This window comes from Lipomyces japonicus (genome assembly GCF_038497905.1).
Source record: "Lipomyces japonicus strain CBS 7319 unplaced genomic scaffold V1514scaffold_44, whole genome shotgun sequence".
In the NCBI taxonomy this organism is placed as follows: Eukaryota; Fungi; Ascomycota; class Lipomycetes; order Lipomycetales; family Lipomycetaceae; genus Lipomyces; species Lipomyces japonicus.
Window position 1 is genome coordinate 39,198 of NW_027117856.1, and position 27,153 is coordinate 66,350.

Below are 27,153 nucleotides of genomic sequence, written 5' to 3' on the forward strand. Positions count from 1 at the left end.
ATCGTCTTAAATGAATGCAAGACCTGGACGTGCAAGACATGAACCATTTCTGATGGTCCATGTGCCAAGGTATCCTCATGTTCATAATGCGAGTTTTTATTGGACACGGCGTCCGCTAGCTATACCTTCAACGTACCACCAACCGTTTCCAAAAAAAAAAAAAAAAAAATATTCCGTTTACAAATAACAGGTTCCATATCCGATTATTTACTTGGCCACTGCTGCCAAAGCCTCCAAAACTTCTAACTCAATCTTGGCCTCGACCTGGTCGATTTCAGATCCGGTGGTGGCATTCTTTTGAGCCTCAGCAAGCTGAGTGCGGACGGCCTAATAACATGTTAAAACTAAACTCCCGTACATGTGCAGTTCATCCCTGCAAACAAAAAAAAAAAAAACCCATACCTCAGCGCTAAAGTCTTCAACGGGGTAAGCCTCGACAGCGTTAATGCTAAGTAAAGAACCGGGCTGAACGACAGCGAAACCACCAGAAACTAGAAATTCCACCCATTATATTAGACTACGACATCAAACCCACTTAACCTGCCATTTAATTCACGTACCGAAAAATTGCTTGGTCGAGCCACTCTCTTCAACAATATCAACAATGCCGGGTTTCAGTTCTTCGATTGTGGGCACGTGGTTGGCGAGAACACCGAGCTCACCCGTGGTGGCAGGAATGTTGACCTGAACACTTGTTTGGCGTCAGCAAGAATTGCACAAAAAAAAAATCAAACAAATAAACTGTCAATCAACCTGTGGTCGATAGTAAACTTGGCTTCCGGCTAATCCAATTTTTATCCAATTTGCTGCCCTTCATTTTATTTACTGAAACCAGTTCATTCATAACCGAAAAAGGAAAAGAAAAAAAAAAAATAAACACGTACACATCAACATTTGAGTAAAGAGCCTATAACAAACATCAATTAATTTCAACTTTTCGCTCAATTGATAAAACCACTATCAAAAAAAAAAAAAAAAAAAAAAAATCATGAGCATACCTGATGGGGCAGAGTCAAACTGAGTCTGATCTTGTCGGTGGGAACGTCTGCATATCCACGAACGGCTCCTCTGACAGCAAAAGTAGCAGCCTGTCTCGCACGAACAATCGATCTTGAAGCAACCCGTAAAGCACTCATTTTGTTCTTTTTTTCTTTGACGAACGTGATCTGGTTGATAAAGTTCGAACGAATTTGGTTTGAAGCTTGAAATGCTGGCTTGCTCAAGTTTGGAGAGATTTTCGACCCGCGTCCCGAATCGCCGCCCTGATTGGATGGCGAACTTGGCCGGGTAACTCTAAACTCAATTCAGCTGGCTGCATAATCGTCACACTGACAGCACAATTGTGTCCTTAAAAAACCATTACATTACGATGCTGAGCAGCAACAAAGCAAAAACTATTCTTACAACCAAAGCTTATACAACATTAGATTACAGCCATGTCAACAAAAGGGAAAAAAAAATTACCATCCCCATCCTAATTAGCTCCAAATTGCTTCAACTATTTGATCCTGTTAGCCTGTAATTTTTCAAACAATTTCAATGGCAACGTACATCCAATGTCAACACTCTAGAGCTGTTTTCAGCCTGTGCTCGATATATACCCACTAACGAATCCGACCGTTCAAACAACGCGTTTTTCAGACTAATGACAATGAATTGAAATCCGGGTCCAGCATGGTCATGAATGTAATTTGCAATCTTGGCCACGTTCGCGTTATCCAAAGCAGCATCTACCTCATCAAGCACAAAAAATGGAGACGGACGATAAGAGTGAATGGCAAACAACAGCGCCAACGCCGCGATCGTCTTCTCGCCTCCTGAAAGTTGTTCCATGTCTCGGAACCGCTTCATGGGCGGCATCGCATGATATTTGATGCCATTCAGATATGGCTCCTGCTATAGTTAGACGAAAAAAATTTCTTGCCCACATGTTCAAACTAATGCCACGTACGTCTTGATCCTCAACGGTTAAGTATGCCGTACCACCAAGAGGGAACGATCGGCTCTTGGTGAGTTCCTTGTAAATTTTATCAATCTGATCAGTAATATGTGAAAATGCGTCGTTGAATAGTTCCAATCTTGAAAATTTGGTTAGCAGTGTAAAGTGTGTTCTCAATTACTTTGCGCATCACTAACCTCTTCTCCTTGACATCGTTAAACATATCCTTCGCACTCTTTGCATTCTTGCGTGCCTTGGAAAACTCCCGTTCGGTGCCGTCTAAACGGTCTTCAGCTTCATTAAGACGCTCAATTGCTTTCATGTTGGGATTCATCTTCTCAACTTCGGAAGTCAGTGTCCTGATATCTTCTTCAAAAGTCTGTTGAAGTTCTTCACTTCCATCCTATGTTCATTGTCAAAAACTGCTGTACAAGAAAAAAAAAAAAAACACGTTAAACCATACCTCTTTGAGATTATCAGGCAGTGTCTCAAAATCAACCACAATGCCATATTTTTGAACGATTTGCCTAACCTGAGACGGTGCAGATTCTTCATCAATATCCATCATGTTTTCAGTGAGCGCCTCTTCTCCAATCGGGATATCTTCAAGACTGCCTTCAACAAGAGGAATATTGGTTCCTTCCAATTTACACGTTCGCAAAATTCCGGTTCTTAATGAACTCGTCTTTTCCAATTCTTCTTGCTATAATTATCAGTTAGTCATGAAACATGATCTCATTAGTTTCAAATTTTTTTTTTTTTTTTCATACCAAGGTCATTAGAGTCTTGCTTTGGCTTTCCACCTTTTTCGCAATCGCATTAGCTGCTGCTTTTAATTTAGAAAGTTCATCGGCTTTACTCTCAGCAAGTTTTTTAAATTCTTTGCCTTCTTCAGTGATTGATTTCAGTTCGGTTTCAAGACTTTCAACCTCCTCCTTTAAAGCATTCTGTTCTGCTTCCAACTGATTAATTAGTTGTTCAGATCGCTCAATACTATTCTCAAGCTTGGTCAATCGCTCAAAAGTTTCTCGCAACCTTTCCTCTTCAAACGTAAGTCTATTTCATGTCAGTGCTGCCTTCTAATCATACATGTCAGATAATGTTAAACATACTGGTTTTGGATTCTCAATCTTTGAGTAATAAATTCCAGCCGCTTCTGGGCAACTTGTTGCATATAAACACCTTGGAATTCTTCATATTGTCGAATATTTTCCACTCCAATCTGTTGACAGAATTCTTCAAACACCTCATCTTCAACAGCTTCGACACTGTCACGTAATTTATGAATCTGGGTTTGCGCCCGACTAACGTTCGCCTTTGCAGACTCGACACGAGGCCTCAGTAATCCTAATTGGTCTTCAACAACTTCAAGTTCGGATTGCTTGCTGTTCAAAATTCGTTGCACGCTTGCCTATTTAAATTCTTTAGTTAAATCCAAACAATCATTCTAAATCCATGCTCACGTACTAATTGATCACGCTCATGGTTCAGCTTTTGCTCTAGGCCTGCAACATCCTCGCCAAGTGCCTCTTCCGTACTTGGATGGTGTTTTAACTTGGCCAATTCTGCTAATTCTGCCAGTAAATTATCCTTGAGACGCTCGAGACCTAATCAAGCATTATTAGACCACCACCCAAAAATAATAATAATAAAAATAATACCTTTAACATTCTCATCGTCCCATTTTTTGGAAAACGTGCTGTTGCTTTGACCACCTGTCATTAAACCACCTTTATGAATAACAGAGCCATCAAGTGTTACGGCTAAAAAAAAAATGTTAGTAACATATAATTTGTCAAACCGGCTCATTCCTTTCGAAGCTTACCCTTTGACTCGATTCCCTTTTCCCACCTTAGATATTTTGCAACTTCGAGGTCGTCGCAGACAATTGAACTTCCGCATACATATTGCATGGCTCGCTCGTTAGAGGCATCAAAATCGATCGTGTCAATGGCAAGACGCATCTGCTTGTGCATACCACGCAAACTTGTCGAGATCGGCTTGACCACGACAGAGTCAAGAGGTATTAAGGTAAGAATTCCAGCTCGCTGTTCACGCAAGTACGTGATGCAGTCCGCCGCCGTCTTTTGAGTATCAACAACGACGGCGTCAAAATCACGACCGAGAACGGTAATCATGGCAGTCTCATACTTTTTTTGCTTAGGTTTGCAAAGATCTGACACTTTACCTCTGACTCCCGGAATCAAACGCTTAAGCGTCGCAATAGTTTCTTTCTGTCGTAATTGGCGTTCGCTCTCTCGTTTGTCTGCATTAATATCAACCAATTTGGAAACACATTTGCCTAGTTTCTCATTCAATTCTGTTTCCTTGGCAGCTTGCTGCAACCGCTCACTAATGATTCTATTCAAGCTTTGCTTCTTGGCCTCGAGCTCCTGATTGGTATTGTTTACCTTGACAGATGCCTGATCTTGGTGAGCAGAATGATCGCTTATTTCAGCCTCCAATCTCGCATGCTGTTGTTGGAAATCAGCAACCTTGCTTTCTAATGTAGCTAGCGTATCCTTATCAGCATTCTGTTGTCGCACAAGATTGTCTAGTCGATTCTTGTTTGTTGCAACCTCTTTGTTAACAGATTCCCTTAGCGACGTATACTCTTGCAAATCTGCAGGGCTTAAAGAAATTCCGGATGCGTTCTGTTTGCTTAAGTGATCTTGTTCAAACTCAGCAATAGCTTTATCAATATTAGTCAAATCTGTTTGAAGCTTTTGTGCAGATTTTTCTTGTCTAACATGGTCCACCCGAACTTCTTTCGCTCGAGCTTGGTGTTGACCTTTGGCTCGGGTGACGACCTTAATCTTTTCGTCAATAGGTACCAAATTCGTTCGCTTCTCTTCCAGTAACCTTTCAACTTTTTTGCCCTTTTTATCAGATTTTTGAAATTGCCTTAGCACTTTTGCGTGCTCGGATTTACTCCTGTCCACTAATTTTTGAGCTTCAGCGTATTCTGTTTGAAGCCGTCTGATTGATTCACGAGTGGCATCTAGTTGAACGTTGCTGTAATCCAGCGTTTCCTCGTAGTGATAAAGTTTCCACAAGATGTGTAAAATAATGGCGGCCTCTTTCTCCTTTTGCTTCTTTTTGAAATTCTTGAGTTCTTCTTGTTGTGCTTGATACTGCCTAATCTCGGCATTAAACGAGCGTTTTTTATTAAACGCAGTATTCGAAGCTTCATCGGCCTTATCTTGATCTAGCTTAAGCGAATCATATTGAGCCTTGTATTCCAAGGACCCAGAAATCTGTTCGATAAGCCGTGTAAGGTCCTTGGGAGACTGCGCGGCAATGGCTTCCACGTCTCCTTGAAACACAAGAAAGTTTCTGGCTTTGACGAGAATGTTTTCCTCTTCGAGCGCACGAGAATAATCACGTGCAGTGACCGGTTTACCGTTTAAGCGGTATTCGCTTGAACCTTGGCCGGTAATGCTGCAACTTTAGTTAGCACTCAAGAATCACTAAAGCATCTTCATAATAACGAACATTCTTTTCAATTCTAGCTCTGTGCCATCATCTTTAACGTAAAGTGCGGATACTGACGCCGTATTCGGATCTTTTATTGACAAGGCGGCGTCTGAGTCAACATTGTCGGCTGCGCTCATAATACGGCCGCGATAAACAAGGTCTTTGACTTGGTTGCTTCGAAGATGACTGCTTTTGATACCCAACACAAACGAAATTGCATCCATCATGTTACTCTTTCCTGCGCCATTAGGCCCAATAATGCTGGTGAAGAAAGCATCGCTAAAATCGATGGTTTGGACAGCCTTGTACGATTTGAAATTCGTAACCTCAATTCGCTTCAGCCTACCCATTTGCTTTGTGAAGTAGTCCAATGGCACGTCAAAACAAGACAAACCAATTTTTACAGTGAAAAGTGCGAATGAGATCAATCTGAATCAACAGCAATCTTTCAAACAACCTGGTCCGTGGTCGACGAAATCAAGACGCCAGTGTGGTAGACCGAAAAATTGGTGAAGGCGCGTCGGCAAATGCGAACGCGTTTCGTGTTTTCGCGTTTTTACTGACTCTGATGATGTAATCATAGCATCTACTGTTGATACTATACCTGGTTTAGGGTATGCCATAGCTATTTCCCGTAAAAGTTTTTCTTTCTTTGCTATCTTTGTTGTCGATTCAGCGAGGCTAATCTTTTCTTGAAGGCGAGTTGATGTTTATGTTGTTGTGAAATTATCAGTGTTTATTTATTTGTTTATTTGTTTATTTGTTTATTTGTTTATATTTTATTATTTGTTGTTATAAATAAAATGCATCTTTGTTGTCTATTCAGCGAGAAGTGCGCAATCCTAACATCTACGTTACGTAATACAGTTTATGAAAAATACAACAGTTGCATATTCTCTATAGTTTTTGACTAAATCCATCCCGAACGCCTTAAAATACTCATACATGACAGGAATACACTTCAATACAGCAATTCCTATTTGACTTTTCTGCCGTTGCTCTTTGTCTTCTTTTTTGTTTTCTTTTCTGCTGTTCCACCGCAGGGCAGGTCCTTGTTTTTTGTCTTGGTTTCTTTTGTAGCAGCAGCACTAGCAGCACTAGCAGCACTAGCAGATTCTTCTGTATCGCTAGCTATACCTGGCGGCGTGCTCATCTCGACATCTTCGTCTTTAAACACGGTCTTGACCCCATGTACTTCTTTTTGTCGCTTTTCCCTAGCCGCTTTTTCGTCATCGTATGAGTCATTTCCGGACAAAGCATGCTTAATAAACCGACCGGCTGCTTCTCGGTCTACCTGCAATAAACCTGCACCAATATTATTAATACCGGTGGGAAAAAGAAAGCCACACCACAACTTGTTTCAATGTAAACTTACGCCCTGCCTGTACTTCTTCCGCATTCTTTATCTTCGCCATATTAACCTGCACGCGACGAATATCCTCCATTATTGGATGATTTGTTGTATCTATTCCTGCCAGCCTCAGCGCAGCTAAAAAAATACAAACTTGTTAAAAACAATGTGCTTGATTTGCAATATCCCGCCACTGCTAGACACTTACCAAATAACGAGGAATTTAAAGCATACAATGCCAGCATGTAGGTTTTTGACTTGTCGATTGCATTCATGTCTGAAGTTGCGTCTCCAAGTCCAATGTCTGTTATGTCTCTCAGATTCCGCTGCAGCTCATCAATGTCCTCGTTCAGTTGCGTCACCAGCGACTCGGCGTCGCTCAGTTCTGACATGCTTGTAAATCTATTATACAAATCCTATTCCTCTTAATTGAACAAGTACTGGAATCTCTATTCTCAGACTTCTTGGTTCAAAATAATAATATGTATCATATAGAGAATGATTTTTTTATTTCACACAATATAAACACATTTAATTTTCAAACCTTAATCTTGTTGCAAACCTACTCCTGCAGAAAATAATAGTAAATTACAATGTGCGCATTAAGGAGTTGATTGCAGATTTCACATTTCCGATTCTTCATTAATCCTGAGTTGCGGTCAGTCGCTCGATTCGGTATTTGGTTGTTGTGTTGGATAAGCATCACGAGCAAATACGAAACCAGCTGTTTGTGCACAACCAAACGGACCTGTATTATATAGTATCCCACGTCTAAACAAAACTTAGAAGACGGATTGGCTATTATGAGTGTTGAAATTCTACCCAATGATGCACAAGGTGTGCAGTCAGATAATGTGGTAGGCCAAATTGCTACAGAACAACCCATCAATGCAGTTGAAGATATCTATTCTCTCGATGTCGACGTAACCGACGAACAGCCGCAGTTAGATGAGGAAGGAGACATTGACATGCTTGCGGACACGGTTCCTGATCCTGGCGCAATCAAACCACCTGAGGTAGTGTTTTTTTTTTTTTCAAGTAAATTAATTGAGTTTGATTCAAGTCAACTAACCAACCCCAGCATGCATTTGAAAATGACGAGAGACCAGAAGCAGTTTTACTTTCAGGTGTGGATGACATGTCAACAAAGGACGTGCTTCAATATTGTAAAGAATATTATCCAAGCGAAGTTCCCACAGTGGAATGGGTCGACGACAGCAGTAGTAAGTTAAGTTATACCGTGCCCAAAGATGGCTGCTAAGTTTTGATAGTCGTGTTGGTTTATGCAAACGATGATGCTGCTTCAACAGCACTTGAAAAGTTCACGTCAGAGGCAGAGTTTTATGACGACGCACCAGAACCTAGTACATTAAGGAATGCCAAAGTTCATCCTGAAAACGGGAAATTTTCGCTTAAAGTTAGGATTGCGCTTTTAACGGACAAGAAAGCGGTGAGTTTATACAAACACACAAGTCTAGCAGAATAGCTTGTACTGATTGAAGCAGCGGGGCGCACGGGACCGGAGTAGGTATTATTTGTTTCATGGAGACCCAAGAGAAGAAGAACATGCGAGGTAAGCGAGCGCTACTAAAATTTTGTTTGGCTTATGATTGCTAACTTTAAAAGGAATCGAGAAGAAAGTAGATCTCGAAGAAGGAGTAGGTCACCTTTGCATTTGCGGAGACAATCGCCTGTAAGGTCGCCTCCGCCGCGCAGAAATGGCAGTGCTTATATGGATAATTACCGCGAACCAGTGCGGATTTCGGCAGAAGACGCCGATTTTTTCCCGTCTTCATTGAAAGGTACATTAAGAGAGGACGATAGGTGGAGTAGACGATCGAGGTATAATGACGAACCAAGGGACCATGGTTTGGCACGGCGCATTGATCGACATCATCTTCGTGACGATGATCGTGAACACGGCAGACGCAGTAGGCACGAGCAGGACCGGTACCAGGAACGAGAATGGGACAGGCACAAGGAGCGCCAGTTCTCGCCCTCTCCACCTCCGCCTCTGATCAGAAGAGACCGCTCGCCCCGAGCGGGTCTCCGAACCGGAATCGATCCCAGGCGAATTGGATCACAACTGCGAGATCTTTCCAGTTCTGATATTAAGGCATCGAAAAATTTGAATGCTTTTGCTCAGCTAGAGGTCAAGTCCTTGTCCAACCGAATTAGTAGGCGTGCGGATGAGGACGAAGTGCAGGAAAAATCAGACAGCCGGGCGGCGGCGGCCAGTCTTGGTGATCGTATCTCAACCGGCCGTAGGAAAAGGGCCCATCACATAGACTTTGATTAGCGAGTTGGTCTATTTTACTGATTTTATTTGATGAATCAATTGTATTGTATATACTGAAGAAACATATGGCAGATATAATATAGCAGTTATGATATACATAATTTACTTGTTATGTGCAACTTGCATTGATTTTACACTGTTCGCGATATACAAACATTTCAAATTGCGTATTAAACGCACCATTTTGCGACCTGGTTGATTGTTTTTGGATGCAAATAGTTTAAATGTAGTTTTGCTTAAAGTTATATACGCTTATCGCGCGGGTTCTATTATACAAAAATGCGTAAGTGCAAGTTCTTATCGAACCTCAATAACATAATCGCACCGTGGATATTCTTGTTTGCTTTTAATTATACAATTGGCATTAAATCAAGTAGCGTCCAAAATTGGCACATCGAAGCTTGATCTAATTGAATTTGGGTCAGTCGGAACTTTAAACATGCTTGCTGCAAAAAACTGATGCATTTTTGAGATCTAATAGTGTTTGGCTTTTGTATAGATGATTTAATTGTTGGTCTTTTTTTTTTTTGCAATTGATTTAAAAACAAGTCATTTTGAACATTAAAATTGAAAAAAATAATGCCGGCTAAGGATAACATTCACGTACTGGTTGCGCGTTACCTCCGAGACAATGGTTACAAACAGGTGCGGGCTGGAAACTGAGGAGCACAGCCAAATTTTTAATGTTAATATGATTGATTGTATAGACATTAGAAGCGTTAATGGAAGAATTGGGATTGGAAGATGACATGATTCCAGACGATCATTCCATGACTTTAGAAAGGTATGGCTCAATTAGAACAACATTTCATGAATTTACTACTAACTTTGAGCCAGCATTCTGGAACAAAAACGACTTTTTGATCTATCACAAGCAGTTGAAGAGCTCGAGATTGACGACAAGCGAGAAGATAATTGGCTGATTCCATACCCGTCGTTTTTATCGGTCGTGCCGAAGCAAGTGCCAGAGGTCAACATCTTATTTGTCAGCGTGGCCAAGCTCAGGTTGCCGACAGTACTGGACGACGACTCGTCACCACGATCTGAACGACAATGTATTTTGGTCGCGTCTGCCGACAAGTCATTGAAAATATTTGATTTTTATTCGTTCGACTTGTTAAAATCGTTTACGCATTTGCACTCGTCCCCAATTTTGACGTTGGCAGCTATTGACGCCGATACGGTAGTAACCGGTGGCATGGATGGCAGATTGGTATTTACCAAGGTTGCCACCGGCGAAGTGGTAGTATTTGCTAAAGACCATTTCAAGTACCTGGTTCGAATTACCGTGACAAATGACAACAAGTACATTGCCACGGCAGGCTATGACAAAAAAGTCAACGTTTACAATCTGTCGTTCCAAGGCGAGGACCAAATTCCGTCTTTGAGCTTGATTGGTTCCGTAACTTTTCCAACAAATCCTGAGGCTATCGCGTTTGTTTATAACGACGACAAGGAACTTCGGCTTATTGCTTCCCGAAGAGACTCGACGTTTATTTTTTATTATAAACTAGAACCGACCGTTATTGAAGTTGCCAGGCATAACCTGAACCCGGAAAGTAATTCCTGGGTTTCATTTTGTGCCATGGATATCACACCTGACCCGGTGGATGCGAAACTGATTGGCGTCGCCACGTCTACGGTTCCGCACATGCGATTTTTGGCAGTGGAGAATGGCGTCGATAATATTGTTAAGAATACATTTACCAAAGCACCTCAAGATGCATATTCGAGTGGCCGAATTACCTGGAGGCCTCATGCGTCAGGCATATGGTGCAATGGGGATGATGGAATCATTAGAGGAATCGAATTATCTACCGGAAACGTGGTGGCTGAATTGAAGCACCATGAAGGTAAGGTCAAGGCGTTGTATTCAGGCATTGTCGACGGCAACGAGGTCTTGGTCACAGGTGGGTTTGACAAGACAATTGCAGTTTGGGAGATTTCGAAACGATAGATTAAGCGTGGGATTTAAAAACGTGACATAGATATTCCCAACCAAAAAAATAATATTAAATAGAAATTAGAAAAAAAAAACAATGCTCACAACAACATTACCAAGAAATTCACTTAACAATAGTCAGCCGCTTACGCGACAATCTAAGAAATCTAACCAAAAGTACTATAAAAAGTTCGATTTCTAAACCGGTTAGCAAAAAAAAAAATTTTCAAAGTTTTGATTGAACTTGGTTCACTCACGATCTTTAAACATAAACAGCAACCCCTGCACCAATACTCCCTTTGAAACTTGAGGCCCAATACCTTTAAACAAACTCAAAACGCCTTCATTTTTAACAAGATAATTCAACACTTGTCCGAACGATTTAAATCGCTCAACTCCGTCCTTAGGCTTGGATTGCAGAATGACCTTGGACACAATGAGAGGTTGAGTGAACACGGTGGCCATTGATTTTGAGACGGCACCAAGAACTAAATAGCGTAATACAAATTGTCAACAAGCGCGTCTAAAAAAAAAAAAAAAAAAAAGTTATATATCATACAGAAGGAGTCATATGGCGTAAGAACAGTCTTGTTTGCAAAGATGACATCTCTAAATCGTTGATAAGTGCCGTAAGTAATCGCAGGGTTGACGACTAGAACGAGAGAAGCTTTAAGACCGCGCCACAGTCCTGCAACGCCATCTTCATTGACAACTTCCCTGCCGGTTTGGAGCAAGGTCTTTGGGCTCGATTCAGTCTGTTGCCGTGTCGTGACCACGCTGACAGGGATGGTAAAGATCTGGGCAATCGCACCAGCTACGGCGCCGAGCACCAGTTCCATTGCGGTCGAAATTTGAGGATTCCTCCGCTGATACGTACTTCTCAAAAGTCCATACCAACTAAGTTTCGAGTTAGCTTGACGGGAAAGAAAAAAAAAAAAAAAAAAAAAGAGGCTTACAAGCTTCGTCGTGGCAACTTACTAAAAATATGCAAAGTTCGTTGAAGCTACCCCAAGCAAGGATCCTGGCAAGCCATTGTATAATGCAGCAACTCCGCCCGTCAAGTAAATCTTTTTAAATGCATCGAGAGAGTTCTCGTAGTACTCCAAGTCCTTGTCGTCCTGCCTATTGACATTTTTAGCTTTCAACAGGGTTCATATCAACAAAAAAGCAAACATGAAACTTTCTTACTCTGCACTCTCCGGATCGGTTTGCGTTCTCTTCTGCTGAACTTGAAGCTTTGTTTTGATTCTGCCGTGGTTATGCCGTTGGTTAGCCAACGCATGGATTTGTCGGAAACAATATATGGAGACTCACATGTCTAGTGGATAGACGATAGCATTTGCAAGAACGGCTCCGGCAGCACCAGAGAGCGCATATCCCCAAGGAGGCAAGGTCAATTCCTCTTTCGACAAAACCGCCATGCTGCAGTTTTCTAATCCAACTTCGCTAGAGGTCTGCAGGCCTCCCTTCTTTCCTTGTATTTTTATTCAGTTGTCGTGAAGAGCCGCAAGAGCCGAGAGCGGAAATTTGGGTACAATCCCCGCAGTTAATGACGTTGTGTTGACAAAGCGCGGCTCAAATTGCTTACGTCACTCGACCGAAAACAAGGCCATGAGTGCACGTGCAATGCAAAACACGAGATAAACAGGACTCGATATCGAAATCGATCTCGTCCGTTGCATTATTATATTGGATAACAGCGGCGTGGTCAGTATAAATGTCATTGGCCGCACAGATATGACGTTCAACAAACTGCCGGCACGTATATCTGAGCTGCCAAAGAGTCAGCAAGTCATCCTACTGAGGTCTTCCAAGATCAATAATGAAATATTCCCTCCGTGGACACCGGATGACAAGAAGATGATGGCTGACGGATTGCAACATGAAGCAGGACTATTCAGGTTTGTGTTGATTTGGTTTGGGATTTTGATGAGTTTCATATGGCTGACAAACAAGCAAAGTGATCCATCTGGATTTCTAAAGTTATCGGATACTCAAAAACAGTTGTTTGAGAGCTGGCGGCGGGCAAGTGACATTTGGGGAAGCGAGATGCAATTGTTTGATGCTGGTAATTATGATTTGACTCAAGTAAGTTATTTTTATCGTTTTGGAATTAACATTACATTGCGACCCTGACAAGCCTATTATTTATTATTATTATTATTACAATAGGATCTTTTGCCTGACTGCTCGGTGATTGCATCGCTATGTTCAATTTCTCGCATGGAGTTTTTATCGGGCAAGACTGTAAGCTAATATTATATTGCATTCCTTGGTTTTTTTTTTTTTTTAAATAACATGTTTTTTTATTTAGCTTCTTTCGAAAATAATATATCCAGGAACCGTATCCAAGTCTGGAAAGTATGTGATCAAACTGTTTATCAATGGAGTCATTAGAAAGGTTAGTTTTTTTTTTTTTTTTTTTTTTTGGTAAATTGATTAATTGATTTGATTAAAAATGTATGAATTGCTTAGGTTATTATTGATGATTATCTTCCACACTCGTCCGGGGACAGGCACTTGCATGTGGTTTCGAAATCTAATCCTAGACTGGCATGGCCGGCATTGCTAGAAAAAGCGTATCTTAGGGTCATGGGCGGTTATGATTTCCCTGGATCTAACGCTGCTACTGATGTTTTTTCTTTTACCGGGTGGATTCCGGAACATATATCTCTTCATCTCGATGATGTTATTGTTAGTTCTTTATGGAATCGTTTATTCAATGCATGGAAATATCACGATGTTATTGTTACCTTGGGCACGGGGGACATGTCTGTTGATGAAGAGCATGTTTTTGGCCTGGTTGGCAACCACGACTACGCAGTGCTCGACTTTAGGATGAGAGATGATTCGAAAGAGGTATTGGTTAAGAATCCATGGTCTTGTCATGTGAATCAAGACGACAGCAACAATCAAGCCAGTGACATCAATTCTGGTTTTCATGATTCACTTTGGATTGAATTTTCCACTGTGTGCTTGCGTTTTAACAGCTTGTATCTGAACTGGAACCCGGCATTGTTTAGTTTTAAATACCAAACTCATTTTAGCTATGACCCTACACAAACAATAATAAAAAACTCTTTAGGTGGGTGTGCGCCTTTATTAATTATAAGAAACGTGGTGAATACTAAAATTTATTTCAGATGGAAATCCACAATTTTGTTTGAAAAATCTAGACAGTGAGAAATCAGCATCGGTTTGGGTTGTTCTTGTGCGTCATACAAGTTCTAAACTGGACCGCAGTCGATACATATCGTTGAATGCATTCAACTCTTGTGGTGAAAAGCTTTTGATACGACGAGCGCCATCAGCCAAGGTATTGCACGTGGTTTAATACTTGATATACATTTATTGATTTTGTAATCCAGACCAAGTTAGTCGATTCTCCTCAAACGTTATTAAAGCTCGATCAAGCTTCAAACAGCAGTGCCACGCTGGTCGTTTTAGCACAAGGCGATCAAATGCCAGTCACCAACTTTTCGCTATTGTTGTACTCCACTCGTCCTTTAGATATAACACCAGCAAAGTTTCCGTTTCAGTTTACGACTGCAGTATCGGCTCAGTGGACCGAGCTATCTGCTGGCGGTAACCCGACCTCGCCATACTATAGCTGTAATCCTCAGTTTAAATTGCTGATATCAAACAACACAAAGCTTCGGATATACGTTGAATCTGCTGACAGCGGTCCTCTCCATGCCAGAATGCTATGGAGCGGTGGCAAGCGGATCTTGAAGTGAGTACAAGAAATTTTTTTTTTTTGGGGGTGGCATAAAACACTGTTCTAACAACAAAATTAGAGCCACACAACGTGATAGTGTGGCCGATACAGGTGAATATCAAATTGCATGCGCAATGAGTCGCGTGGTCACGCTGTCGCCAGGCATTTACACGATCGTGGCGTCACAATACGAAGTGGGCAGGCAAGGCACGTTCAAGCTGAAGGTCATGACCGACGTGTCCTGTGACCTGGTTCGCTTAGCGGATGACACATCAATAAAGCCACCGCCTAGATAATATACAACAGTATTGATATTATATGGACGTAGGGTACGGGGTATTGTAGGTAGGGCTGCGCCCTAAGTGCTGCCAGGCAAACGCAGTCACGCACGGACAGCGTCCCAGCTGGCGTGGTTTTGCCCACCACACAAGTCCGGAGTGGCAGCCAACGATTGTCGAGCCACTGAGGTTTCGTGCAAAAGCCAGCGATCAAGAGCAACCATCTAAGGTCCAACACACATCTATCAGTCAACATGCCGCCAAAAGTACGTTCCACCCAGATCTGATTGTTTGATTCATATGCAGCCATTGGTATTAACAGTTTTGCTGTGCTAGTTCGATCCAAATGAGGTTAAGATTATCTACCTGAGAGCCACCGGTGGTGAAGTCGGTGCGTCCGCCGCTCTTGCGCCAAAGATCGGTCCTCTCGGTTTGGTACGTTCAATTTAGTATTACAGTTTGCAATATTTTTTATGCTAACCTATTACAGTCACCCAAGAAGGTATATTTATCACTAATAGCTGTCGTCGTTTGCGTGTTGCATATTTTTGACTAACGGCTGCTCAATCAAGGTCGGTGAAGATATCGCCAAGGCCACTCAGAAGTTCAAGGGTATCCGTGTCACTGTTCAGCTCACCATTCAGAATCGTCAGGCTGCTGTTTCGGTTGTTCCAGCTGCTTCTTCCGTACGTGCTTAACGATTTAGTTCGTGTGGATATTTCTAACAATTTTCTTGTAGCTTGTCATCACTGCTCTTAAGGAACCCCCAAGAGATAGAAAGAAAGATAAGAACATCAAGCACAGTGGTAACGTTGCTCTTGAGGAGATCATTGACATTGCCCGTCAGCTGAGATCGAAGTCCTTGGCCAAGGAATTGTCCGGAACTGTCAAGGAGGTCTTGGGAACTGCTCAGTCAGTTGGCTGCCGTGTTGAGGGTCAAAACCCTCACGATATTATTGATGCCATCAACAGTGGCGAGATTGATAGTAAGTTCATGATTTAGTGTTTATTTTGACATTTTTTTTTTTTGTATTCTAACTTTCATAGTTCCATCTGAATAGGCGTTGTATATTAATGTTAGATAATGTGGTCTTGGCGTGGGAAAAAAAAATTCATCACCTCTACTGTATGTTAATAAACAAAACATGCTTTAAAAAGTAACGGGCCTTGATGAACTTGCCGGCTTTAATATGCAATACCATTTTTATTTACTGGCATTTTTGGATACCTTTTCTTCTGGGCATACCTTGATTTTACACAGTCTTTACAGACAAAACGTTTGCCAACACTCTGGTGCACGATGTGATATGGCTAGTTCCATATACCCCGTATCGTGTGCCTATTTTGGTGCAAACAAGATAAATTATATTTAGATACTTACTCACCGCGTATTCTTTGGATTTGCCTTCGGGCAGTTTCGTGGATTTTCAGAGGTCCATCATTGTTATCTAACATTTCATCATGTTTTACTATCATGGTTTATTTATTTTTATATGCGTTTTTTATCAATACAGTAATTATTCAATTTTAAGTTGATAGTCGTACGTGTATTTTGTTTTATCTATAAATCTCTCTGTATGCAAGATTTTAACGTGTTTGGTTATTGTAAAACTCTGTAAAGCTATCCGGAGAGGGATAACGTAGATGCTAAGCGAGCGGCCAGGTTTCATGCCAATCCACCCCTCCTTTACTTAAAACAACATTTCTCTATAAAAAAAAAAATGGAATCGTCCTCAATTGAAAGTCGTATATTATTGGATTTTCAAGAGCTATCAGAAAAGACAAAAAACTAAGTATTTCAAAAAGCTGCAAAGGTCTATGGGGTTCCAAAAACAACTCTCGGTTACCGACTTAAAGGGCACACGCTCTCGACAAGACTGCCCCCGTCCTAATTCCATGAATCTGACGGAGCTACAAGAGAATTGTTTTTCCAAGTATGTCTTGGACCTGGATGCGCGAGGATTTCCACCCCGGCTTATTGATGTGGAAGATATGACCAATGTCCTCTTAGCAGAACGCGACGCGGGACGCGTCGGGAAGCGCTGGGCTTCTAATTTTGTCAAGCGACAACCAGAGCTCAGGACGAGAATTAATCGTGCTTACGACTACCAGAGAGCCCTCTGCGAAGATCCGAATAAGATAAACGCCTGGTTTTCGCTTGTAGCAAGCATGAGGGCCAAAGTACGGCATTCAAGACGCTGATTTGTATAACTTTGATGAGACCAGCTTTCCAATGGGTGTTGAACACCCCGTCAATGGTCGTTTCACGTGTCGATCAACGTGGCAGGGCGAAAACTGTACAACCCAGGTCCAAGACATACTTGGAAAAACAATTCTCTTGTAGCTCCGTCAGATTCATGGAATTAGGACGGGGGCAGTCTTGTCGAGAGCGTGTGCCCTTTAAGTCGGTAACCGAGAGTTGTTTTTGGAACCCCATAGACCTTTGCAGCTTTTTGAAATACTTAGTTTTTTGTCTTTTCTGATAGCTCTTGAAAATCCAATAATATACGACTTTCAATTGAGGACGATTCCATTTTTTTTTTTATAGAGAAATGTTGTTTTAAGTGAAGGAGGGGTGGATTGGCATGCTGACTTGTGCTAAAGAGACAAGGAGAGAGGCCTATATATACATCAGGGTAAGGTGTAGTAGCCCTACCCCTGGGCGGCTGCCGTAACAAAATCAACTCCATGGCACGTGATACAAGTACGTAATGCCTGACCGATTAACTATGGCCACAGCGGCGATGACGAGGGCAAGTTTCAACCAACACGTCTGAGGGAAAAAAAGATAGACGAAGACCAAGGCACGACCGTGGCAGTTACTCATGGCTGAATCTGCGACCAGTGCGCTGCTTGGTGATCATAGTCCTCGAGGAAGAAGCACGGATGACGAGTCTATCCGGCACATTGCTCCAGATGAGATCTCGGTCTTGACCGGCCTGAGTGAGGAACGAGACTATTCGGTTGAGAGCATTGCATATGCCAAACGGCAGGCCATACGAGATGGTTATAACAGCGTTGACTATTATTCATTTTTATTAATTGGTAATTGAAATCTTTTTTTTTTTTTTTGCGCATGTGAACTGCTGGCAATTTAAGCTAAAACGTATATCTAGGCGTCGCCATGTTGTGGCCATGGAATTGTTTTCTAAGCGCTGCTGCATATTTTCAAGAACGTTTCAAGGAAAACTCGTTTCTTGAAGAAAACTTTCAAAGCTGTGAGTTTTGACCCCAAAAAAAAAACCGACGGGACAGTACGAAGACTGACTTTTACAATGATAGGCATCATGACCACAAGCACCGTCACAGCAACCACAGCGATGCTGGTTCTGTCTAATTATCAAAAGCAAGCCAATTATACTTACAGGGTCTGGTTAGCTTTAATACTTAATATTGCTAATTTTGCGATCTTGGCAATATCATCAATTATCGGCCAGTCATGGCCAACCGGGCCATATTTTTTTTACCTGTTGGTGTCAGTTTTTTTTTCGGCCTTGGCAACTTCTTTTTTACAAAACGGTGGGTTTGCGATTGCAAACTTGTTTACGCCGCTTTATACGCAAGCCATCATGGTTGGCCAAGCTGTGGCTGGCGTGCTGCCGTCGGTTGCCCAAATTTTTTCTGTCTTAGTCGTTTCTTCGTCCAGTTCAAATACTGAGTCGACATCCCAGTCTGCGTCGAGTTCGTTTGTATATTTTCTTACCGCATCCCTGGTAACCGTGCTGACTCTCTTTTTTTTCCTCGGAACTGTTCAAAGGCAAAAGCAAATCATCAAGCCGGTATCCGCCAGTAATGCTGTGGCGGACGAGCAAGATCATGACGAGCCTGACAGGCCTGAGTCAGTGTTGGACGAAGCTGCAGAACGACGGCATGTTCCATTAAGAACTCTTTTCAAAAAGCTTGATGCACTTGCATTTTCAGTTTTTTTTACATTTTTAATCACAATGATGTTCCCCGTTTTTGCTTCAAACATTCAATCGGTTAATTATGAAGAAGGCGTTTCGAATCCGGCTTCGCTTTACAGGCCAAGCGTGTTTATTCCTTTGCAATATTTAATTTGGAATTTGGGTGATTTACTTGGACGCCTCGTGTGCGGCAATCCAAAGTTGGTCATTAGAAACCCTCGCAAGCTTGCAACCGTTTCCCTGGCCAGAACAATCTTTGTGTTTTTATTTTTTTTGTTTAATATAAACGGCAAGGGCGCGGTATTGCAAAGCGATTTCATCTACAGTGTTGTGCAACTTGGTTTTGGGATCAGTAACGGCTACGTCGGCAGTAGCAGCATGATGGGTGCGGAGTCCTTTGTGAATGAAGATGAGAAAGAGGCAGCTGGAGGGTTTATGGGGTTGGCATTAAATGTTGGGTTGGCAGCAGGATCCTTGTTGAGTTTCATTCTTGTTGCAGCCATTCGCGATTAGCTACATTTACATGTTTTACAGAAAAAAAAAAAAAATTAATGATCATGATTGCGTTACGTTTAATTAGGCCGTGTCCTGAACGCTTCCATGTATTGCAGCCCGGTATATGCCTTTAGTACTTTGGGATCGAGTGATGATTTGGAGATGTTGCAGTCTATCGTGTCTCCGTAATAATATTTTCCAGACGACAACTCGGCAGATTGTAAAAAATCTTCTATTATGGGCTTTGCCTGGTCCAAATCATGGCCGGGCAGATATGCAACCTATTAAATCCTGTTCAACAAATGCATGTCAAACTTATAGCAAAAACTATGATTTCATACCTCTAGCAAGATGAACTTGAATGCACCTGCCTGAGTGACACTCCCGAGTCTGATGACAAAATCATCGCCAACCTGGTACGCCATGCCGTCAGCTCGCATGGATTGGCGAAGCACCCATAGGCTTTGAAGCTTGCTGCCAACAATGGCATCCATTCCGCGATCAAACACGGCCATGATTTTTTTTTTGTTGGGGCCTGCGTTGCCGTTTTTGGCATTACTGATGGGCTCGTCAATCAGGCAAAACAGGTCGTGCTCGTGATGAGACAATGAAAGTTGCGAAAGATATCTCGGTGCTGAAGATGCCTGCGCACCTGGTTGCCGGCCAATCCCTTCCAACGCCGGATTCTCTCTGTATAACTTGTATTCTAATGACCATTTGCCAAGTGGCTTGGGGAAAAGTCGTGACACCTTGTCTGTTATTTTTGAGATTGTCGTGGCATTTGCGTACGAGTCTTGAACTATAAAAACTCTTTTTTTTGATAAAAATTCAATTAGATCATGACCGGCGTTTGGTGCTTCTTGAGCATACGTACGCTGTCAATGGCATATCATTTGCTCGAAGGCCTGTGAAATTGTAGAATTGGATCGGTTTGATTGAATGAACAAATCATGAACTCATAAAAAAAAAATAAACATTTGGTTGCGCGCGTTTGAACCTTTTTTAAAACTTGTTTATCGGCGACACAAATCCAGCTTATATTCAACTCAAGACATAAAAAAAAAAAAAAATTGGAATAACCAAAACCGTACTAGAAAAAGAATGACAGAAACCACGATCGAGCAACGGCGGCACATTGCCAGAAATCAATCAGCGCCTAGGCTAGATGTTCCGAGTACGTACGTCGATCGACGAGCAGCGGTAAGATCCCACAGATATATCATACACATGCACGGTGCTAAATCGTTGAACAGAAAGATCACGGCGAAGCAGAACGAGAGAGAGATAGGCAGTTGCAGTTGTCTGCTACGCTCTACGTCGGCAACTTGTAAGTTCAAAAGAGGTCCGAAAACGTTGGCAGATGTGCATAGCTAATGGCAGTCAGATCATTTTATACAACCGAGGAACAAATAACAGAATTATTTTCCAAGTAAGAACTTTTTTTTTTGTTTTTCCATTGTTCAAAGTTCCGTTCTGAACCTGTTCTAATTCATTTGTCGCCAGATGCGGTGAAGTAAAGAAAATTGTAATGGGCCTCGACAGGTTTAACAAAACGCCATGCGGATTTTGCTTTGTCGAGTACTACGAACATGAAGATGCTCTTAAATGCATGAAGTACATTAACCAGACAAAACTGGACGAACGAATCATTCGAACCGATCTTGACCCCGGTTTTAAGGAAGGCAGGCAGTATGGCAGAGGCCGGTTTGGCGGTCAAGTGCGAGATGAGTTCAGAGAAGACTATGATCCGGGTCGAGGAGGTTACGGACGACGACAAGAACATTGATTTGGGAAATACATTCAAATTGAACCATGTTTATTTTGAACATCAACCATGTCGACGTAGAAAAAGTACAGCGTAGTTTTATATAGACAGTGCGGATCACGTGATTTGCACGTGGAGATTCGTGTTTTTTTCATCAATTCCAAGAATTTCGTCATATTCGCTCTAATTCATACGGCCAGAAGATAACTTGAGCTCAATTGTAGCGTAGGTATGGATAGAAATATTAGACATGGTGGAATTTTGACTTATACATATGGGTTAGACAACAATGGTCGAGTTCCCAACATTAAAAAACGACCTCATTCTTCGTGCAGCCAGAGGTACATACCGCATTCACTCGAGTGCATCTTTGCCAACGGCATTTTTTTTCTAAAACTGATTTTTGTCATCTACAGGAGAAAAGGTTGAGCGTCCTCCAGTCTGGGTCATGGTGAGTCAAAAAAAAAAAAAAAAAAAAAAAAACTGATTGGTACGCATAGTTGGTTGTGAAATGCTAAAACAAGATTTGCAGAGACAAGCTGGACGCTATTTACCTCGTTAGTATCATTCAATCAAACACAATTTCAATCATCAAAATAGTGGTTTTAACAATTTATATTAGAGTATCATGTTGCGAAGGGAAAAAATGATTTCTTCACGTGCTGCCGGACTGCTGAGATCGCCTCAGAGATTACGATTCAACCGGTTGAACACTACGACGGAATCTTGGACGCTGCAATTATATTCAGTGACATTTTAGTAATTCCGCAAGCACTCGGACTCGAAGTTGAGATTCTGGACAAGGTTGGACCTCACTTCCCCAACCCGCTTCGAGAACCAGCCGACCTTGAAAAACTCAACAAAAATGTTGACGTCAAAAAGGAGCTCGACTGGGCTCTCAAGGCTATTACTGCCACCAGAATCAAGTTAGATGGCCGGGTTCCTTTACTTGGATTTTGCGGTGCTCCTTGGACGTTAATGGTTTACATGCTTGAAGGAGGTGGTAGTAAACTTTACAGATATGCGAAAACATGGTTGTATAAATATCCCAAAGAATCCAAAGAATTGCTTAGCAGAATAACTGACGTTGCGGTCGAGTTTCTTGCCCAGCAAGTAGTAGCTGGTGCTCAGATGCTTCAAGTGTTTGAATCCAGCGGTGGTGAACTTGGGCCGGCAGAATTTCAAGAATTTTCGTTGCCTTACCTTTTAGAAATCATCACGAGATTAAGAAAGCGGCTTTTTGAATTGGGAATTACTGACCATGTTCCGGTTTCTGTTTTTCCTAGAGGAGCTTCGTATGCATTGGATTGGCTTGCGGATAGTGATTACGACGTTGTCTCGTTAGATTGGACAATTGACCCGGCAAAAGCGGTCGAAATCGTTAGAGGCAGGGTTGTTTTGCAAGGAAATTTAGACCCTGGTGTCATCTATGGAACTGACGAGATCATTACCGACAAAGTGCAGAAAATGATTGAAGGGTTCGGCGGCGGCAAGCAAGGATACATTGTCAATCTTGGCCATGGAACGCAACCATTCTTTGACCCTGCAAAACTTGGCTGGTTTTTAAAAGAAGTTAAAAGAATAGGATCGCAATGATTACCGATCGTTAAAAAAAAAAAAAAAAAAAAAAAATTCAATGTATTTTCATTTTACGCGCCTAATGCTCAGCGTGTTTTCTTAATAAGTTAATCGGATGTATGCCATCTATATCTCCCTCGGACTGTATCTCAAACGAAACAGCTTGTGAAATTTTTGCAGCAGCATCCTTGTTGGTTTCAAGCAACTAACCATTGGCGTTAGCATATAAACCAAAAAAAGAAAAAAAAAAAAAAAAAAAGAGTAGGCACTCACCTCGCCGTGTTCGTTTACGTTGTAACTTGAAATTTGAACTTCACTATCGTCTTGACTGCTAATCCATATATCGTTACGCGAACTTATAGTCGCCAGATCAAGAATATCCTTGTTTATAGAGGCTAAAAGCTTAGTTTTGTCTCCTAACTTGAGAACGAGCAATTTCTTTGCCCTAATTAAAAAAAAAAAAAAAACCAGTTAGCCTTTAATAAACCCATATTTTAAACATTAAAGACATACTTTTCATCATAGGCCAAAATTATTTGACTCTTGGGAACTTGCCATAAGCCAGAAATGGCAATTTCGATTTCAGACTTGACGTTATCATTCAAATCAGGATACAGAAATGATTTAATATCAATCTTTTCAATAATTTCACCGTTGGTCCAATCCCATCTTAACAAAAAATCATCACCGCCTCCGGAAATTAAAGTAGATTCATCCCATTCTGGGACCAAAAGTTGTGATACGTATCTATACCAAATCATTAGCATAAATATATGTCGACATTAACACTCATTGCTGTCCAAAGCTATTCACGTACTGCTCATGTCCAAAACAAAAACGTTCAATTATATAAGATTCAGGGTATCGAGTCACTCGCACATGCTCATCCCTATCACTTGTTATAATAAACTGAGAACCGTTTGAATTTTTCACAATTTCCAGGTCCACCAGCATTGAGACATGGCCCAAGATTGGCTCTAAATCGCTGCCATTTTCACTATCTGAGTTTCCAGTCGACAACTTGGCCGCCTCTTTTGGAGCTTGCAACGGAACCGAGTAAACATCACCAAACTTATCCCCCAATACAATGTTGTTGTTTTCATCTGAGATCTTTAACGCAGACGGACGCTTTGGGAAAAATCGGGTGCTAAGGTGTTGCAGATCTGAATCAAACACAACGACAGATTTGTCCTCGTCAGTGCTGACAACCACATATTTGCCATCTCTGGAAGAATTCAATGTTCTAATCGTGCTCTTTGATAGCGCGTTTATTTTTTGCTTCTTTTTTGGCTGTTCTTCAAGCTCTGCTGGATTTGTTGCCGGGACAAGACCGAATTCGTGAACCAGTTCTCCGCTTGATGTGGAGAAACTTTGGATTCTGTTGGAAGCAGCTGCGTAAAGTAGTCCATTGGACGATAGTGATAATCTCTGAACCGGATGCTTCATCTTTTATTTTTTTTTTATTTTTTTGTTTTTACTCCGTTCGCAGCTCTTGATCTGACAATTGTTTTCAAATTTTTTATTTTGTGCCTCAAAAAAAAAAAAGTTCAAGGTTTTTTATTTTTTTTATTTACTTTTGTGCGCGCCAAACGCGGTCGATGAGATCAAAGGTCGTTCTATATATATAGATATATTGAGTAGAACGTTACTCTGAATCATCTGTAAAGGTTTAGTATTTGACAATGTGATAAGGATTGCGAGCATGTTTTCATCAAGTGTGAAGGCACGACCAATAAAGAAACAGAGATTATCCGAGGCTTTGGTCTTGAATGAACCCAATACGGATGATAATGACGATGATAATGGAAGATACCATGAACCTAAGGTATATGACCAACGAATTTTTTTGATCAAGACAACTTATAGATTGTGAAAACTAGGGTAATTTTGAGCATTTGAGTAGTCGTTCTCATGAGTTTGAACATAGCCCAGCCTACGGGGAACTTTATCTTGATGCATTCATGACGGCTTTGGATATCGTTCTAGAAAACGAAAGTTATCTCTTTGACGATTCTGAGCTTGCATTATTTGAATATTTTCAAAGTTTTGACGGTAAATCAGTTCATTTTCGATTTCTTCATTACGGTTTCCTAATTGTTGCCAACAGATGACAGCAAGAAGCTGTACGTCCGGCTTTTTTTACGGCGGACGGACAAATGGTTCAGATTGTCCCGTCTCGAGGCTTCATATGCTGAGATATTTAATATTTGCGAAGCCGGAACGAGACTGGTTGATTCCGGTGTGTTTGCCGAAGACGACTCGGTGATTACAAATGTAGAGCACATGTTAGAGTTGCTCACCATCAACGAGCTGAAAGATCTCGGCAGTGATATTGGCATTCGAATGAAGGGAAACAAGCAGGAGATTATGTTGTGTTTAAAAAAAAATACAAAGACTCAAAGCCAGCTTAATCTGACTAACGGATTTGTGTTGCTATCACAGGATGGAAACGGACAAGAGAACACGCAATCGCAAGGTTTAAGTCACCGGGTTAGGAAAATAATAGGTACAATTTTTTTTAAAAAAAAAACGTTGGAAATACAGGTTATAGTTGCTAATATAAATGTCAGGGAAAACAATACGCTTATGCCGTCCGCAGGTAGATTTGTTCGAGCGCGTGCACCTCGTGTTTTCTCGTTCACATGACATGAACGAAAAGGCCCTCATGAATTTTATTTTGGCCAAGGCATCCAAGCGTAACTTTGCCCAATATATGGTCTATCGAAGTACAGACGTTTTTGCAAGTCGTAATGAACTAATTCAGTACGAGACGGCACTGAAACTTCAATCTCAAGTTGACAATGCATTCGAGTCATCGAGTTGGACAAAGGCGAAGCTTGTAGCTACTCGTGAATTATTTGACCATGTTAAGGACAGATGGCAATCTTGCATAGATGACATATTAAAGTCCAATAAGCAAATTGATCATTTTTTAATACGATTTACTGCCGGATATGTTTATACAAGACTTATGTACAAACATGCTTATATTCTTTCCAGACTCTGTTGTCATGAAGAAGCACATGTTGTTTACTCTCTTCTTCTTGATCAAAGCGTATACTGCAGGGGGAAAAGAGGTGACTGGTATCAGAAAAAAGCGTTGATCGAGGCTATGTATATGTGGCGGGACATTCCAGATCAAACCAACAAGAGGCATTGGAAGTATATATCCTTGCTCACATGTGAGCAAGGTTTGCAAGATCCGGATGCTCATTTGATTTATCATTATGACTTGCAGAAACGAATTACACGTCTTGAAAAAGAACTACGCGTTCTGTCGAGGGATCGGCATGTATTTACTCATATTGCGCTCAAGCAGGCCCAAATGAGAACATTTCATGGTTTGTTCTTTTTTTTTTTTTTTTTTTTTTTTTCTTTGTTAACGTTCATGTAGGCACAAGAGTTTGTGAATCTGGACTGGGCAAAAAAGGAGTATGGCTCGGAGTTGATGGCAAAGAATGCTCTGTCGAAGGAATGTGCCTGAGTAATTACGTGGCTTTGGGTTGGAAAGGCTACCACACCGAGGGAGGAATAATCCGAACGATTGTACGTGATAATACATTACCAGGTTGTTTTGTGTGAAGGTCTAACGTTTTACAGTTTGCATATCTTTTTTGGGACATCATTTTCATGCCTATACCATGGGTGTTCGAAACTACTTTTCAAGATTCGCCTTTAGACTTGCGAACGGATGCATTTTATATTAATCGATCTTTGGAAATTAATCGTCGATTGAGTGAAATTGAGAGCACAATAGGAATTCAGTACATACGAGCGGTATATGAGCGCGAGCATGAACGACGGACCAGATGCGTCGGATTAGACTGGGACTTCCCAATTGACGATGTCGTGGAAGCTGCCGAGGTGAGCTGGTTTTTTTTTTTTTTGCATTACAAGTTGCTGAAATTCTAACTTGGTAAAGTGCATAGGCGGCCAGGCATTGTCGGCCATATGCAAATTATTTTGCGAAGATTATGGACATCGAGCATCAGGCATGCCAGATTTATTGTTAGTTCATGATAGCATTGCGATAGGCTTTTTTTTTTTTAATGGCTAATATGTATGAAGCTTGTGGAATAGCCACAAGAAAAAATGTTTGTTTTCGGAAGGTATGATGAACCAGTAATTTGTCGAAGAACTTGGTATTGATCAGTCAAATAGTAAAGTCATTGAACGACAGGTTATCGGATACTCAACGTCTATGGATCGATGTATTGATCGGTGCCGGTGTCGAGGTCGAACTTTGTGCGGGTTTGGAAGTTGAGAAAAAGGATACTTAGAGATGTCAATGACAGAATAAAGATGATAATATATAATACATAATATATAATAAATAATATATAAATTCCTTTTTTTTCCGTATTGTGTGGAAAGCGCGATCGACTGGTTAATTGGGTTTAGTTTTT

At 41.4% G+C, this 27,153-nt stretch overlaps 14 protein-coding genes across 14 annotated transcripts; 8 read left to right on the top strand and 6 right to left on the bottom strand.

Annotated features, from left to right (window-relative positions):
- Positions 1 to 74: 74 nt before the first annotated feature.
- V1514DRAFT_335872 (ATP synthase subunit delta) lies at positions 75 to 1,215 on the bottom strand. The gene is made up of 5 exons (XM_066928461.1): positions 999 to 1,215; positions 885 to 907; positions 561 to 691; positions 403 to 491; positions 75 to 327 (listed from the first exon to the last, which is right to left on the bottom strand). Exons 1-5 carry the CDS (start codon positions 1,134 to 1,136, stop codon positions 208 to 210), a joined length of 501 nt encoding a protein of 166 aa, XP_066781645.1. The 5' UTR covers positions 1,137 to 1,215; the 3' UTR covers positions 75 to 207.
- Positions 1,216 to 1,345: 130 nt separating this feature from the next.
- On the bottom strand, positions 1,346 to 5,934 carry V1514DRAFT_297713 (RecF/RecN/SMC protein). The gene is made up of 11 exons (XM_066925466.1): positions 5,435 to 5,934; positions 3,765 to 5,380; positions 3,601 to 3,702; positions 3,407 to 3,546; positions 3,052 to 3,350; positions 2,710 to 2,995; positions 2,403 to 2,642; positions 2,137 to 2,342; positions 1,952 to 2,078; positions 1,552 to 1,893; positions 1,346 to 1,498 (listed from the first exon to the last, which is right to left on the bottom strand). Exons 1-11 carry the CDS (start codon positions 5,764 to 5,766, stop codon positions 1,475 to 1,477), a joined length of 3,714 nt encoding a protein of 1,237 aa, XP_066781646.1. The 5' UTR covers positions 5,767 to 5,934; the 3' UTR covers positions 1,346 to 1,474.
- A 434-nt stretch (positions 5,935 to 6,368) lies between these two features.
- V1514DRAFT_335879 (uncharacterized protein) lies at positions 6,369 to 7,280 on the bottom strand. Its single transcript, XM_066928462.1, has 3 exons — positions 6,976 to 7,280; positions 6,792 to 6,905; positions 6,369 to 6,721 (listed from the first exon to the last, which is right to left on the bottom strand). Exons 1-3 carry the CDS (start codon positions 7,157 to 7,159, stop codon positions 6,393 to 6,395), a joined length of 627 nt encoding a protein of 208 aa, XP_066781647.1. The 5' UTR covers positions 7,160 to 7,280; the 3' UTR covers positions 6,369 to 6,392.
- An 85-nt stretch (positions 7,281 to 7,365) lies between these two features.
- Positions 7,366 to 9,278, top strand: V1514DRAFT_160834 (uncharacterized protein). Its single transcript, XM_066924527.1, has 5 exons — positions 7,366 to 7,786; positions 7,849 to 7,990; positions 8,039 to 8,217; positions 8,273 to 8,340; positions 8,394 to 9,278. The coding sequence occupies exons 1-5, from the start codon at positions 7,571 to 7,573 to the stop codon at positions 9,064 to 9,066; spliced, it is 1,278 nt and encodes a 425-aa protein (XP_066781648.1). The 5' UTR covers positions 7,366 to 7,570; the 3' UTR covers positions 9,067 to 9,278.
- A 58-nt stretch (positions 9,279 to 9,336) lies between these two features.
- On the top strand, positions 9,337 to 11,136 carry V1514DRAFT_297721 (WD40-repeat-containing domain protein). Its single transcript, XM_066925467.1, has 4 exons — positions 9,337 to 9,486; positions 9,548 to 9,711; positions 9,774 to 9,850; positions 9,904 to 11,136. Exons 2-4 carry the CDS (start codon positions 9,646 to 9,648, stop codon positions 11,021 to 11,023), a joined length of 1,263 nt encoding a protein of 420 aa, XP_066781649.1. The 5' UTR covers positions 9,337 to 9,486; positions 9,548 to 9,645; the 3' UTR covers positions 11,024 to 11,136.
- On the bottom strand, positions 10,652 to 12,489 carry V1514DRAFT_310734 (mitochondrial carrier domain-containing protein). Its single transcript, XM_066925778.1, has 6 exons — positions 12,323 to 12,489; positions 12,197 to 12,256; positions 11,987 to 12,130; positions 11,568 to 11,905; positions 11,266 to 11,496; positions 10,652 to 11,206 (listed from the first exon to the last, which is right to left on the bottom strand). The coding sequence occupies exons 1-6, from the start codon at positions 12,427 to 12,429 to the stop codon at positions 11,133 to 11,135; spliced, it is 954 nt and encodes a 317-aa protein (XP_066781650.1). The 5' UTR covers positions 12,430 to 12,489; the 3' UTR covers positions 10,652 to 11,132.
- Positions 12,490 to 12,655: 166 nt separating this feature from the next.
- Positions 12,656 to 15,173, top strand: V1514DRAFT_353987 (uncharacterized protein). The gene is made up of 8 exons (XM_066929570.1): positions 12,656 to 12,909; positions 12,970 to 13,096; positions 13,181 to 13,255; positions 13,323 to 13,409; positions 13,484 to 14,093; positions 14,152 to 14,324; positions 14,377 to 14,741; positions 14,806 to 15,173. Exons 1-8 carry the CDS (start codon positions 12,746 to 12,748, stop codon positions 15,020 to 15,022), a joined length of 1,818 nt encoding a protein of 605 aa, XP_066781651.1. The 5' UTR covers positions 12,656 to 12,745; the 3' UTR covers positions 15,023 to 15,173.
- Positions 15,174 to 15,258: 85 nt separating this feature from the next.
- V1514DRAFT_321776 (60S ribosomal protein uL11) lies at positions 15,259 to 16,065 on the top strand (the record flags this gene model as incomplete). Its single annotated transcript, XM_066926065.1, has 6 exons — positions 15,259 to 15,270; positions 15,341 to 15,439; positions 15,495 to 15,506; positions 15,577 to 15,690; positions 15,744 to 15,990; positions 16,052 to 16,065. 6 exons carry the CDS (start codon positions 15,259 to 15,261, stop codon positions 16,063 to 16,065), a joined length of 498 nt encoding a protein of 165 aa, XP_066781652.1.
- Positions 16,066 to 18,128: 2,063 nt separating this feature from the next.
- Positions 18,129 to 19,422, top strand: V1514DRAFT_348679 (nucleoside transporter-domain-containing protein; the record flags this gene model as incomplete). Its single annotated transcript, XM_066929344.1, has 2 exons — positions 18,129 to 18,222; positions 18,287 to 19,422. The coding sequence occupies 2 exons, from the start codon at positions 18,129 to 18,131 to the stop codon at positions 19,420 to 19,422; spliced, it is 1,230 nt and encodes a 409-aa protein (XP_066781653.1).
- Positions 19,423 to 19,481: 59 nt separating this feature from the next.
- On the bottom strand, positions 19,482 to 20,292 carry V1514DRAFT_321778 (mediator complex, subunit Med20; the record flags this gene model as incomplete). Its single annotated transcript, XM_066926066.1, has 3 exons — positions 19,482 to 19,685; positions 19,746 to 20,214; positions 20,279 to 20,292. 3 exons carry the CDS (start codon positions 20,290 to 20,292, stop codon positions 19,482 to 19,484), a joined length of 687 nt encoding a protein of 228 aa, XP_066781654.1.
- Positions 20,138 to 21,330, top strand: V1514DRAFT_335909 (RNA-binding domain-containing protein). The gene is made up of 4 exons (XM_066928463.1): positions 20,138 to 20,604; positions 20,658 to 20,731; positions 20,789 to 20,833; positions 20,908 to 21,330. Exons 1-4 carry the CDS (start codon positions 20,506 to 20,508, stop codon positions 21,188 to 21,190), a joined length of 501 nt encoding a protein of 166 aa, XP_066781655.1. The 5' UTR covers positions 20,138 to 20,505; the 3' UTR covers positions 21,191 to 21,330.
- A 33-nt stretch (positions 21,331 to 21,363) lies between these two features.
- Positions 21,364 to 23,247, top strand: V1514DRAFT_335910 (Uroporphyrinogen decarboxylase). The gene is made up of 4 exons (XM_066928464.1): positions 21,364 to 21,510; positions 21,586 to 21,620; positions 21,702 to 21,726; positions 21,792 to 23,247. The coding sequence occupies exons 1-4, from the start codon at positions 21,459 to 21,461 to the stop codon at positions 22,763 to 22,765; spliced, it is 1,086 nt and encodes a 361-aa protein (XP_066781656.1). The 5' UTR covers positions 21,364 to 21,458; the 3' UTR covers positions 22,766 to 23,247.
- Positions 22,730 to 24,279, bottom strand: V1514DRAFT_335915 (WD40-repeat-containing domain protein). The gene is made up of 4 exons (XM_066928465.1): positions 23,565 to 24,279; positions 23,261 to 23,494; positions 23,021 to 23,192; positions 22,730 to 22,952 (listed from the first exon to the last, which is right to left on the bottom strand). Exons 1-4 carry the CDS (start codon positions 24,191 to 24,193, stop codon positions 22,827 to 22,829), a joined length of 1,161 nt encoding a protein of 386 aa, XP_066781657.1. The 5' UTR covers positions 24,194 to 24,279; the 3' UTR covers positions 22,730 to 22,826.
- A 55-nt stretch (positions 24,280 to 24,334) lies between these two features.
- On the top strand, positions 24,335 to 27,073 carry V1514DRAFT_335921 (uncharacterized protein). The gene is made up of 9 exons (XM_066928466.1): positions 24,335 to 24,572; positions 24,628 to 24,799; positions 24,855 to 25,253; positions 25,318 to 26,088; positions 26,142 to 26,293; positions 26,348 to 26,611; positions 26,670 to 26,755; positions 26,816 to 26,856; positions 26,909 to 27,073. The coding sequence occupies exons 1-9, from the start codon at positions 24,450 to 24,452 to the stop codon at positions 27,025 to 27,027; spliced, it is 2,127 nt and encodes a 708-aa protein (XP_066781658.1). The 5' UTR covers positions 24,335 to 24,449; the 3' UTR covers positions 27,028 to 27,073.
- Positions 27,074 to 27,153: the final 80 nt, after the last annotated feature.